The sequence below is a fragment of the Benincasa hispida genome, chromosome 1, assembly GCF_027475165.1.
Source record: "Benincasa hispida cultivar pf3 chromosome 1, pf3_genome.v1.1, whole genome shotgun sequence".
Taxonomy (NCBI): Eukaryota; Viridiplantae; Streptophyta; class Magnoliopsida; order Cucurbitales; family Cucurbitaceae; genus Benincasa; species Benincasa hispida.
Window position 1 is genome coordinate 68,243,448 of NC_143478.1, and position 12,382 is coordinate 68,255,829.

General features: G+C 31.5%; 1 protein-coding gene across 1 annotated transcript; it reads left to right on the forward strand.

Annotated features, from left to right (window-relative positions):
* Positions 1-8,739: 8,739 nt before the first annotated feature.
* LOC120092218 (ras-related protein RABD2c-like) lies at positions 8,740-12,382 on the forward strand. Its single transcript, XM_039050500.2, has 8 exons — positions 8,740-9,086; positions 10,399-10,471; positions 11,134-11,181; positions 11,271-11,318; positions 11,412-11,483; positions 11,568-11,720; positions 11,819-11,922; positions 12,042-12,382. Exons 1-8 carry the CDS (start codon positions 9,073-9,075, stop codon positions 12,133-12,135), a joined length of 606 nt encoding a protein of 201 aa, XP_038906428.1. The 5' UTR covers positions 8,740-9,072; the 3' UTR covers positions 12,136-12,382.

A 12,382-nucleotide genomic window follows, 5' to 3' on the forward strand; every position in this document is an offset into this window, starting at 1 on the left:
TATTGATCTTTAGTGGAGTGCCCGGAAGTTAACGGATGGTGGATAAAGTAATTAAAGAGTTTAATTATTTATTCACGTACCGTTAGAGCTTCAAGCTATAGGTTCATAAGGTCCCCTCGATAGCTCAAAGGATTTAGTTGAGAATCAGTTTTTGAGCTAATTTGAAATGTTCAAATTAATAAGAGGGAATTTAATTATATAGTTTAATGATATAATTAAAGTAATTCAATTATATATGATATAATTGATATAATGCATATGATACATTAAAGTTTAATTGGAGGAATAAATATTTGAATATGATTCAAATATATTTTCTATGAATAAGATTCATAGTTATTAAATTTAATATAAATATGATTTATATTAAATGCCATAAAATAGAGAAAAAGAACTATGGTTTATATATTGTATATTATGCAATATTAAAACTATAGGTTATAAATATAATATGATAAGTTGGTTATCATACTTTATTTATAATTATTAATTATTTGATCATTAAACCATTTTTTCTCTCTAACCACACTTAGTGGGAAGTTAATTGGTTTTTGTGGCAATTTGGGATGAATGAATTATGATTTTATTTTTTCCATAATCGAAGGTTGAGTCACACGATTTGAGATATTCTACACGAAAACCTTGAGAGCCTATGCGATAGCCTCAGTTCACTAAACGATCAAGAGTCTTTTCTATACAATAGAGAGTTTGCCTCCTCGATCATCTTCCTCCTCCAACTCCAAACTCCCCTTTAACCAAAATTAGCCAGAGCCTACCACTCCTGGATTCTCATATCGAGAATACCAATGTCACTAAGTGGTAGTGTCCCCTTCTTGTTTAAGTTTATGTTGTTGTTTGCTGTTGTTCGTTTGGAGTGTTCGTGACTTGTTCGACGTGTTCGTGAACAAGTTAGTTCGAGGAATTTACATGAAGAAGAGTTCTTCAAAGGTATAATCTCTAAACTTTGTTTCTTATTTCAAAAGCATGGGATTGTAAATGTATATGTTCAATCGAAATGGGATTTGGACGATCCGCTTTCGCTCAAAGGTTCTCTGTCAAAAGAAATCATTCACTATCCAAGAAGAATCATCATTCTCTAATAAGCACGTCGCTAAGAAAAATAAATCAGATTTATTTTCTTCGGAGTTCTTCCTTTTCTGAAGAGTGTGAGATCAACTTTACAATCATAAACTCTAAGTTTCATCTTAGAGGACAATCCTCATCGATGAATCTCACCAGATTTGGCAACAATTGCTTTCTCTATTAGTCCTTTGACATTCAATATAGACGGGAGATTATCTTGAGAGCTGACACTATTGGTTTTATTGTCATCAATCCCGTCTTGCTTCAATCGTGAGAACTTTTGTCCAAACAATTCTCGCATTGATTGCATGATCTCACGTGTAGTGACCATGCTCTCAAACCTTTTGGTCAACGCGTCAGGTATATTTGCCAAAATGTGAACTCAAGCCTTAGAATTAGTCTTCGTCCACACCTCATATGCATCACGAATATTTTGTGGGGGATCAGGGGTTGGGACTTAAGAACAATCCACAGTCATGAAAATTTCAAGGTCGTTTACCACAAAAAATGTTTTAATGGATTCTTTCCACGTCATATATTTAAAATCGGTCAAACTCGAAAAAGCAACTAACGGAAAAACACTATTTAACATATTTGCTGAAAAATAAACACATTGATCTACATTAGATTTTAGCATAACTCTTAAAATATCCAATTAATTTTGGCAAAATCTAAATAAACCCCATCTAATATCTAATTTTGCAATGGTGCTTCAGTGATTTAAGACAAATGCCACCGAAAGGTAGTCAGTTTCTCCCTTCACTGAACCGAGACGCTCTCAACTGATTATTACACCAGAATAACTCTTATTCCTATGAAAATCAGTCATCATTTGTTCGGTCAAGAAATTATTAACTGGTTTAACAATTTCTCATAAGTGTGACCCCTCATTTTAGACCCTAAAGTTCTGTCCCAATGAGCTAACCAAAGGAAAAAACCGATTGGAGCAACAACTAAAGAAATCCTATCCATTTTTTGGAGTTCGCTTTGATATTGGCCTAATGCACAAACCATCCATAGGGGGATGCTCCCAGGGCGCGTTGAGGTCTTGCAAGAAAGTCTCACGATGCAAACCAATGAAAGAGATCGTGGATATGTTGACACATATCCCTCTCCCACTTACTATCTATTCACCTTGATATTGACCCATGCAAACACGTCCAAAAGGGGACGTTTCCAGGGCGCCTTAAGGCTAAGCATGAATCTCACGGTGTGAATATTAAAGAAAAAATGTGAGAAAAAATTAACATATTATATACATCTTTTCCTCCCACTAAGTATTTTAACAACATAGGATTTAATTAACTTAGAAAAAATATGGCTAATTATTTTTACTAAGTGAATGTTTAAATTTGCCCAAAAGTAACACTTACTTTGGAAAGTTAGAACATTTTGATTAATATTTGTTAAACACATTAACAAATCTTAATCAACAATTGCATGCTTGTAGCAAATGTATCTAATTCACCTTTTCAGGTAGGTTCCCAGATAGGGTGTTGGGGAAAATTTGTTTTTTGTTAATTGATATGCGTTGATGGTCATGCGATGATCATGCACAGGTCTGAAGAATATATAGTATGTGTTAATCGTGTATGCGATGATCATGCATTCCTGTCACAAGTTTTCTTGCTCTCTTGCCAAGTATAAAAATATCACAAGTTTATTGGGATGATCAAAGGTCGAACACGAGGTCTTGCAACTAAAAGATGATTGTAAAGTAATGTGTTTAAGGCGGATAATAAAAATAAAAGGAAAGAAACTGATTAACTATGTGCTACTTCTACTCCTAGCTAAACAGACTGAACAATTGAAGTTTGACTATAAGAATCGGTAGAGATGTAGCAATTGTTAACACATAATAAGATGCATGGAGAAGTAGGGTTGGAGATGAGATTTCATCAAGTCCTTAATTTTGGTTGCAAGTGTAATCCTAGCTCGCCACACTCGCGCATTGCACACCTCTCGGTGGTCAGCCACATGCTTTATATCTCTATAACGCATGGTTGCATTGAGCATAAGGTTATTCCTTTCTCTAGGAACACTACTTACTTTGCTTAGTGAATTTCACTACTTACCCTATCGGGCAGTTGGTTATAGCTACTCCGCTCATAGACAAACATTGCGATAGCTTCGCACTAAGCAAACAGGATTGACTCACTATACTCGCACAACGCACACCTCTCAGTGGTTTGCTACATGCGTCATATTTCTATGCCGCATGATTGAGTATGCGATAACTCTTGCAATCTATACTTAACTCATGGCGGTAAGAGTTAAAGTTAGAGTAGAAGAATATGATGTAAATAATATTGAAGGAACTAAAGAGATGCATTGATTACAATTAAGCCAAAATGTAATACAATACAGAGGTGAGAAGAGAGATGATGGCTAGATGTAGGCAATCTCTTGCTTCCATCAGATGTGTGTCAAGGTTGCCAGTGGTGCAATGGATGAGCGGCAGAGTAATCCCTCTCAAGATCTATTTCAAGCGAAGCTTCGGTCGTCAATCGGAGGAAGTTGTGGAAGTGAAAAACTCTCAAAAAATTTCTTGCTCATGCTCTCGTCTGTGATCACAGAAATCTGCCCAAGGCAGAAGTCCCAGATGCCTTGAACTTGACTCCAAGACTCTATTTATAGAGCTCAAACGTCGATAGCTTTAATAATCCCGCTTTGAATCACTGCCATTACTAACGCAGTAGGTGAGAATGTCATCATGATCTTATTTCTTTGATACCATTCAACCATTCCACCCACTCTTTGCGGTCATACTTCTATCATGGCTATCACTCTGTAGTTGCGGCATTTCATTCGATCAACTTTTCTTCATTGAGATCAATGCACGCAATCAACTTTGCGATGGTTTGGGATCAATGCATACGATCGACTCCTACGACAACTACAAAATAGAAATTTTGATGAAGATAACGCATGATATAGGGTTAGTGGAGATTTTTAGTGCTGATTAATGCAAGTTCATTATTCCACATGATTTTTTAGTAATATCAATGGCATTATATACTAAGACTAATCATTTTGTGGTTCGGTCTTATACAAACTCTTTGTATAGGATACCCCTACTCACATGTCTTCGCATGAATGATCAGGATCAGAACATTTGTAGCACTTTACAACACTTGTAACACCTACAAAGTGGATCGTATCTGTAGCGTCAACAGGATAAGGTACCTAGCCTTATCCATCTATTACAGACTGTTTGGGTTATTATTTAAACAAGATCCACTTGTATGTCTCTACATACTTGTTTAAATTACATAAAATAACCTATGATATTTAGTTTATTGGATTGAGTATATGCTTATAAAATAACACTTGTTTTCATAAAACAACATTTATTTTATTAACAACAATATGTTTATACAAAGTTTACTAACTACGAGATTACAAGAGATTTAGGACACTAATCCCAACAATCTCCCACTTGTCATAAAGCTTAGGGAGCCGAATGTACAATACAAATAAAGTACAAATCACAATAAATTAGGACATACATTATACCTTAGTAACAGATAGATAGTTGGGGACATAGTCCTGCAATAAGGAAATCACTCCTACCCATTTTAGGGTTAACAGATAGGTTATTCCCTTAAGTATTGATTCCTGATCTTGAACAAAGGAGCCCCACCCTTTCATAAGAGAGGAATATGATTTATTAGTTGGACTATAAACCAATTGTTCAATAGAGGATTAGTGGAGACTTAAGGAGCAAGATGTATTTATAGGGATAAAACAATAATTTTGACCTAGTTGTAAATACGAACGACTTGTAAAGGATTAACTTACTGATTATGGTTAAATCAAGTGGACAGAAATATATCTACAATGAGGAGAGTGCAACTATTGAGCTATAGTGGTATGTCTCGGTAATTAACGGATATTGATTAATTCGGTTTAAAGAGTTTAGTTAATTAATCTTAAATCGTTGGAGCTCATGATATGTATGTCCATAAGATCTCTCTACTAGCTCCTAAAAGATTATACCTTGGATTAGAATATTGAGTGAATTTGAAATGTTCAAATTTAATTTTAGGATTTTGATAATTATATATTTGATATAATTAACGTTTAAATTTATTGAAAGTAAACGTATTTGGAGAGTTCAATATATTTAAATAATGATTTAAATATAGATTACATAAATAGGAATTAATGTTTGAAGAATGTGTTTTTGTTAATTTACTATTAGATATTAAATTATTATTATTTAATTAATTAAATTTTTTTAATTAATTATTTAATAAATCAAATCAATTTCAATTTTAAAATTCAATTTTTAGAAATTGAATCAATAATTATATTTAATTTAATTATGCTTTAGAATTAGGTTAAATAAAATTGAAAAATTATTTTTCAATTAAAATTGAAAATTGAAAATTATGTTATAAATCCATAGTGGATTTATCCAATTTTGAACACCAAAGCTCACTATCTTAGTGATATTTGAAGTGTCAAATGGCTAATTAATGAACTTTGCATGTTTAAGTTGATTAAATACTTGAATATTGATAAGAATTAAGGACATGCAAAATGAAATTATGGAAAAACTGGGCTGAGAATTTTTCTCTCTCTATCTCTTCATTTCATTCAAATTCCTTTTCGATTTTGAGTTACACCATTCAATCCAAGATTGAGAATAATAGAGAAGATACTATTGGTGGTCTGCTGAAGAATTTGAAGGTCAATTTCGTGGAAATTGCAAGGAGCAAGTGAAAATCATCAAAGATATCCAAAATGAAACCATATTGTTTGAAAATTTTATTTTTTAGCATGACTGTTACTCAAATTAATATAATTAGAGTGTTTAACGATTTTGTTAGCTTTCGTATTTTGCATGTTTACTCTAACACAATCTATTAGTAAATCTTCCAAATTTACTTGTGAAATATATATTAGAACTACTACTATCCTTCAGTAGAGATAATGACTCATCAATTTTCTTTTATAATACCCCTCCATTTAGATTATAAATTAAAACTACAATAAAACTATTCATATGTAACAAATGAATTAAAACATAAAATAAAAATAATAGAACCTATGTATGTGTGTATGTATGTCTATCTGTATGTATGTATTGAATGTTACTAAACATATAAAAGTGATTGAAGAAAAAATTTAGGGCACATTTGGTTCGTAATCTGAATTATGTTTTATGTTTTTCAGATTCACTGAGTTCAGCAAGTATGTGTTTGGTAGACAATCTGAATTCTATTTCTGAAAACTATTTTCGGATTCTGTAGTTCAAACAGTATAAATTATGAAAACAATATTTTTATGTTTTTAATATATCCAAAATTTGAATTTTGAAATTTAAAATTCATAATTATATTAAATAAGATAAAAATATTTAGAAATATAGTATGTCATGTTTTAAACTCAATTCAATCTTTTAAAAATTAAAATAAGTATTACGTAATATACTATATATTAGGTTAAATTCCAAATTTGGTCCATGTGGTTTTGATTAAAATTAAAATTTAGTCGATATGCTTCTATTTAAATCCTTTTAAATAGTCCCTGACTTCCTACCATAAGGATTATTTATGAAGCTTTTATTAAACCATAGGCAGCAAATTCTAATTATAAACTATAACACCTAAATTTTAATTTATTCCAAATCTTTGTGACAAAATTTTTAATTTATCCTATAAATTATATAATATTACAAAATAATAATTAGACAATTTTTTTTAACATAAAACCATGTTCATAAATAAAATAAAAATAATTTATTTTCAACTAATGTCAACTAATGTTTAGTGGGTAAACTCTCTATGGTTTGCAATTGTTTAAGTAATTCAATTTATGAGTTTGGCTACCAAACATATATCACAAAACATGAAATACAACTTTATTTTCATCTAATTCCTTATTTTCAAATTTATGTTTTTAAATTCTCTACCAAACAAGTTCTTACATTTTCCCTTTTTCAAGCTTCAAGATATCGATTCATATCCCATCCACAAAAACGTGAAGAAACCTCCCGATTTGGCTTTTGTTTAGGTTGAATATTGCTGATTTACCTTGCATTATAAAGTCTTAAAAAAATCAATTTGATCTTTGGTGTGAGTGGCTATTATAATCCTTTTAGGAATGTTTGGGATAGATTAGGCATTCTAAGCTCCATATTTTTTATGGGTTTGAATAGTGAACACTATTCAAATCTATGGATTACACTTTTTTTTCCTTAATTTAATCTAGGTAGTTCGTCGACCAACTTCTTGACACCATCTCTGGTGACTACCATCGACCAACTTTGATGGCCACCTCCGGTGACCGCTACCGACCAACCTCCAGTCGCCACCGACAAATCTTGAAAAATGTTAATAAAAAACTTTTAGTATATAACAAACCAAACAAACTTGTAAATAAAAATACTTCTAAAAAAGAGTTGTCAAACACATGTGTGCTTTTATTGTAAGATTTTTTTTTTTTTTTTTTTTTTTATCAAAAGTGTTTTAATGAAAATGAATTTTTTTAAAAAATATTTTTTTCTAAGTCATTCCAAATAAACCCTTAATTTAATTATAGTAATGTTTTTTAAAATACATTTTCTCTTTCTTCTAACTTTTTTTTTTGGTGTTTTTTTTTTAAATTATCATTATTTATTAGATTATATCTTTTAATTCTCTCTCTTCTCTTATTTGTACATTAATATTTTCTTCATTTTAGATTTCATTTATTTTCTTATATTTTTCCTAGCTGAAAATTGATCATCTATTTATAGATTCCTTACTGTTTTGAAAAAAAGAAAAAAAAAAACTATTTTGAAAAGTTCATAATCACAAGAACTTCCCTTACATGCGTCTTTTCGTATTAATATTATTATTATATTTTTATATGGTGAAATTAAGAATATTTATTTCGGCAATATGTATAGAAATCCCTAATTTAAATTAGTTAAAGTGATAAAAGTTTATGAAATTTCATTTCAAAACCTAGTAAAATCAAAATATCAAATTATTAAAATAATAAATTAATAAAATTATAATATTTATCAAATCTCTATTTCAAAACTAAAAAAAAATTCTTTTAAATTTTTTTTTGTTTAATTTAAAGTTAACTATATTAAAATAATTAAGATGACAAATTTAAACTAATATAAAATTTAACCACTAATTAAATAAAGGAAAATATTTCATATATTCAAGATTTATAAATCTACATTTTATTCCCAGGCTTCCTAAGTATGCATTCCAAACACGGGCTTCTTGAACCTGAGTTTCTTAAACTCAGATTTCTAAAATTTGCACTACAATACTTTTTTTAGACCCAAACTACCTAAACCTCCTAACCCTCAAGCTTAACATTTTTAGATTTAACATTTCGAATCCGCACATCAAACGTCCCCTTAGTTATTTAGAATGATTAGAGAAAAAAATATATTCAAAAATAATTTTATTCAAAAAAAAATTTGTGATAAAAAGTGATTTAAAATATACTTTGAAAGTATTTAAAAAACTATTTCTAAACACTTTAATCTTTTTATAAAATGAATTTTTCTAAAAAATAAATATTTTAAAATTAAACCAAACACGCCTTTAATTTAACAAGATTTGGAAGCACATTCGCTATTCTTCATAATTAACCTTAAATTTTGCCATCTGGCCTAATTCTTCTAAGATAACCACTATTTGCTGGGCTACTTTATCGGGCTAGGTCCACGTAAAAATATTGGTATCCTTATACTCATGACATCATCATCTATGTCGAAGGGGCTTGTCAAGAACAAAAATATGTAATTTCAACAAGTTCAGAGGTGAAAAACGTGATTTTATAAAACTTCTCTCCTTCTTCGGTTTTACAATCTTTATTTCATTTTTCTTCTCTGTCTATTCGACTTCTTTACTCTCTTCCTCCTTCGTCTCTCTCGTCTCTCCCCTGTCGATCGCCGGCCGGTCTGAATTTTCTGGACCGGTTCAACTCCGGTTGAGCTTCCCCCCATTCTAGATCAGCATTCCGCCAACAATCATGGGTCCTGAGTAGTAAGTCGCTTTATTGATCGATTCGTCTTCAAGCAATTCCCGCTTGTTTGTTTGTTTGTTTGTTTTTGTTGGTTTCAGTTTTCCTTTTTTCCTTTTTTCCTTTTTTTGATTGATGTTTGTTCGTTATTATTATGATGAACTATTACCCAATTTAAGGATGATTTGGATCTGTGATTCTCATATAAATATATATTTTTAATTGTTGTTGAGGTGGATGAATCTGATTGTTTTTGGATTGATAGGAACTTTTAATGCAAAGCCCTCGTTCAGTTTGAGTAAAACAGATTTCGAGAAAATATTGAAGCGAATTGTAGTTAGATTATTGGAGAAGGAAGAAGGGGCAATTTCTCGTCCCTTCTAGTTTCTCCTAAATTATTTAACATTTTATTGTTTTCCAACCAGTTTTTCTCCCTAAAATTTTTAGAATTGAGATGATTTATGTAAAATTTACCCCCTGCATGGATTGGTCATTTTTTTCCTTTGTTTTGTCTATTGATTTGGATTTTTGTTCTCTCGGATGTGAGGTCATTGGGCATTGAATTTTTAAATAATATAAGAATTTTGAAAAGTTACGAATATTGTTATCCCTACTGGTTTCCCAATGATATGATTAACTTTGTCAGACATGGACCTGTTGCTTTTTCAGAATTTAATGATGGATGCTGTTCATCAAGTTTGCACCACTGTTTGCTTTGATATTTAGTTTTTCAAGTTGATGGTTTATGAAATTAGGGTAGTACAATGTTTTGTTTAATAATCGTCTGACAATTCTGCGCCTGTGTGTGTATATTGATCACTTTGTTATTCAAGCAAATGATTATTAATTTTATCGGCTGGTTAAGAATGTGCAAAAAAGATACCGTGATAAATTTTCTTTGCAATATGTGGATGTCAAGAGTATTTTTAATTGGTGTTGTTCATTTGACTTCCCTTCGTGTGAAGTGATTGACTTCTTAGGCCCTATTTGATAACCATTTGGTTTTTGGTTTCAGTTTTTGAAAATTAGACATTTTTTAAACAATTTGTTTATGGTAGATTGGTAGTTTTAATCTTTCCTAATCCATAGTCAAATTCCATAAACGAAAATAAGTTTTTGAAAATTATCATATTTAGTTTTCAAAACTTGTTTTTGGATTTTGAGAACCTTTATAAAAGGTAACAACAAAACAAAGAAACCAATAAGTAAAAATAATGTTTATAAGTTGATTTTTAAAAACAAAAAACCAAATGGTTATCAAATGTGGTCTTAACATACGGGTTTTTCCTTCCTTGTCTTTTTGTAATAATATTTCAATCTGGTTTTGTCTGATAGTGACTATTTGTTCAAGCTCTTGCTTATTGGAGATTCTGGAGTTGGGAAGTCATGTCTTCTGTTGAGATTTGCTGTAAGTTTCAGTACCGTACCACTCTCTGTTCTACATTTATGACTCTTAGGTTATATGCTTTCTTTCACTTTCGTTGATATCAAGGGTGATTGATAAAGTTGTCTTTGTGCAACTAACCTTCATTGTTTTCTTTCTCTAAACTTGAGGGAGTTGTAGCAGGGAAGTGACAACGTGAAGCAGAACACATTTCAATTTATTTTATCACTTTTTTCATTCCTTATTAAGGCACTTCATCTTCTTTAAAATCTACTTTCTACTACCTCTAGTTTCTTACATTGTGGATTATTGAATGTAGACACATATTGCTTGGCTTGTTATCTATCAATTTATACTCTGTAGCTTCAAAGAAATTCAAAGCAAATGAAATGTATGTTTGAATTGGAAAGTTTCGAAAGTTCTTTTAAGAGGGTGGAGAGTTAGGAATCACTGTTAACAATTTGAAACATTTGTAGTATCATCGGCATGGCATGTGATCCATATTTTTTAGTAACTAATATCTATGTCTCACTCGCTCTCATGATACTGAAGAAATTGCTGTCTTATTCTTCTATTTTGGCAGTTGTTAAGTGCCAAGACCTTTTCTTGTTTGGAAAGTTGCTTTTTCCTGAAGTTTCATCAATAATAAACTGATCTAATTAGTTTCTTTTGTATCTTATATACAGGATGACTCATACCTGGATAGTTACATTAGCACCATTGGAGTTGATTTTGTAAGCTTTACAATGATCCTAGAACTTCAACCCAATTCTATTTTATTTATGTATATAGCACTGATCACTTAAAGGTCTTGATGTTCTAGAAAATACGCACGGTGGAACAGGATGGAAAGACCATTAAACTCCAAATTGTGAGAGACTCTCTCTTCCTCTATACATATGCTTTCTTATTAATAAAAATAACGAATCTGTAAGTTCTCTTCTCTGATTATTGGAGTATTCAGTGGGATACTGCAGGACAGGAGCGTTTTAGGACCATCACTAGTAGCTACTACCGTGGGGCACATGGCATAATAGTAAGTTTTATGTACTGTAACTTCCAGTATAGCAAATTTTCTCTAGTCACAAAACTCTGAGTTTGTTTCTCTTGTCGGTTCAAGATTGTTTATGATGTAACAGACCAGGAGAGTTTTGAAAATGTCAAACAATGGTTAAACGAAATTGACCGTTACGCAAGTGAAAACGTAAACAAGCTTCTAGTTGGCAATAAGTGTGACCTCCCTAATAGAGTAGTGTCCTACGAATCAGCAAAGGTAAAATTGATATATTCTGTCACTGTTCATTTGTTGACTGAATTTGCTGCTGAAAGCCTCGGAGGTATGAGAAGCTGAGTGAAAATTTGTTTTCATAGGCTTTTGCTGATGAGGTTGGGATCCCATTTATGGAGACAAGCGCAAAAGATGCTACCAATGTAGAGCAGGCATTTATGGCCATGACTGCTGACATTAAAAATAGGTACATCTCCCTCCCCATCTGTGTGCTAGTGTGCAAAAATGCTAGTAACCAGATATGCCCCTTAGTTTTATTTGATAGACCACTTGAGCAATTACTAATTTTCTCGCTTGGTTTTACAGGATGGCAAGTCAGCCTGCAAACAATGCGAGGCCACCGACAGTGCAGCTACAAGGGCAACCCGTTAACCAGAAGGGTGGATGCTGCTCCTCTTAGTTGGTTTTTTCTGCTATTCTAGCATGCATTATGCACGTAATATCAAGTGCATTTGAATCTCTTTCTCTATAAAGTATCTGATATCCCATTCATTTCACGTAGACCTTGAATTATCACTCTATACCTTTCTGTATTACTAAAGCAATAGTGTTCCTTTTTCTTTTTCTCAATATTTGTTTTAAGTTGCCGTGTAGGGAACTTTTAAAGGTATAGTTCAAGCAATCTCTCAGGTTATTTGCCTCGTTAA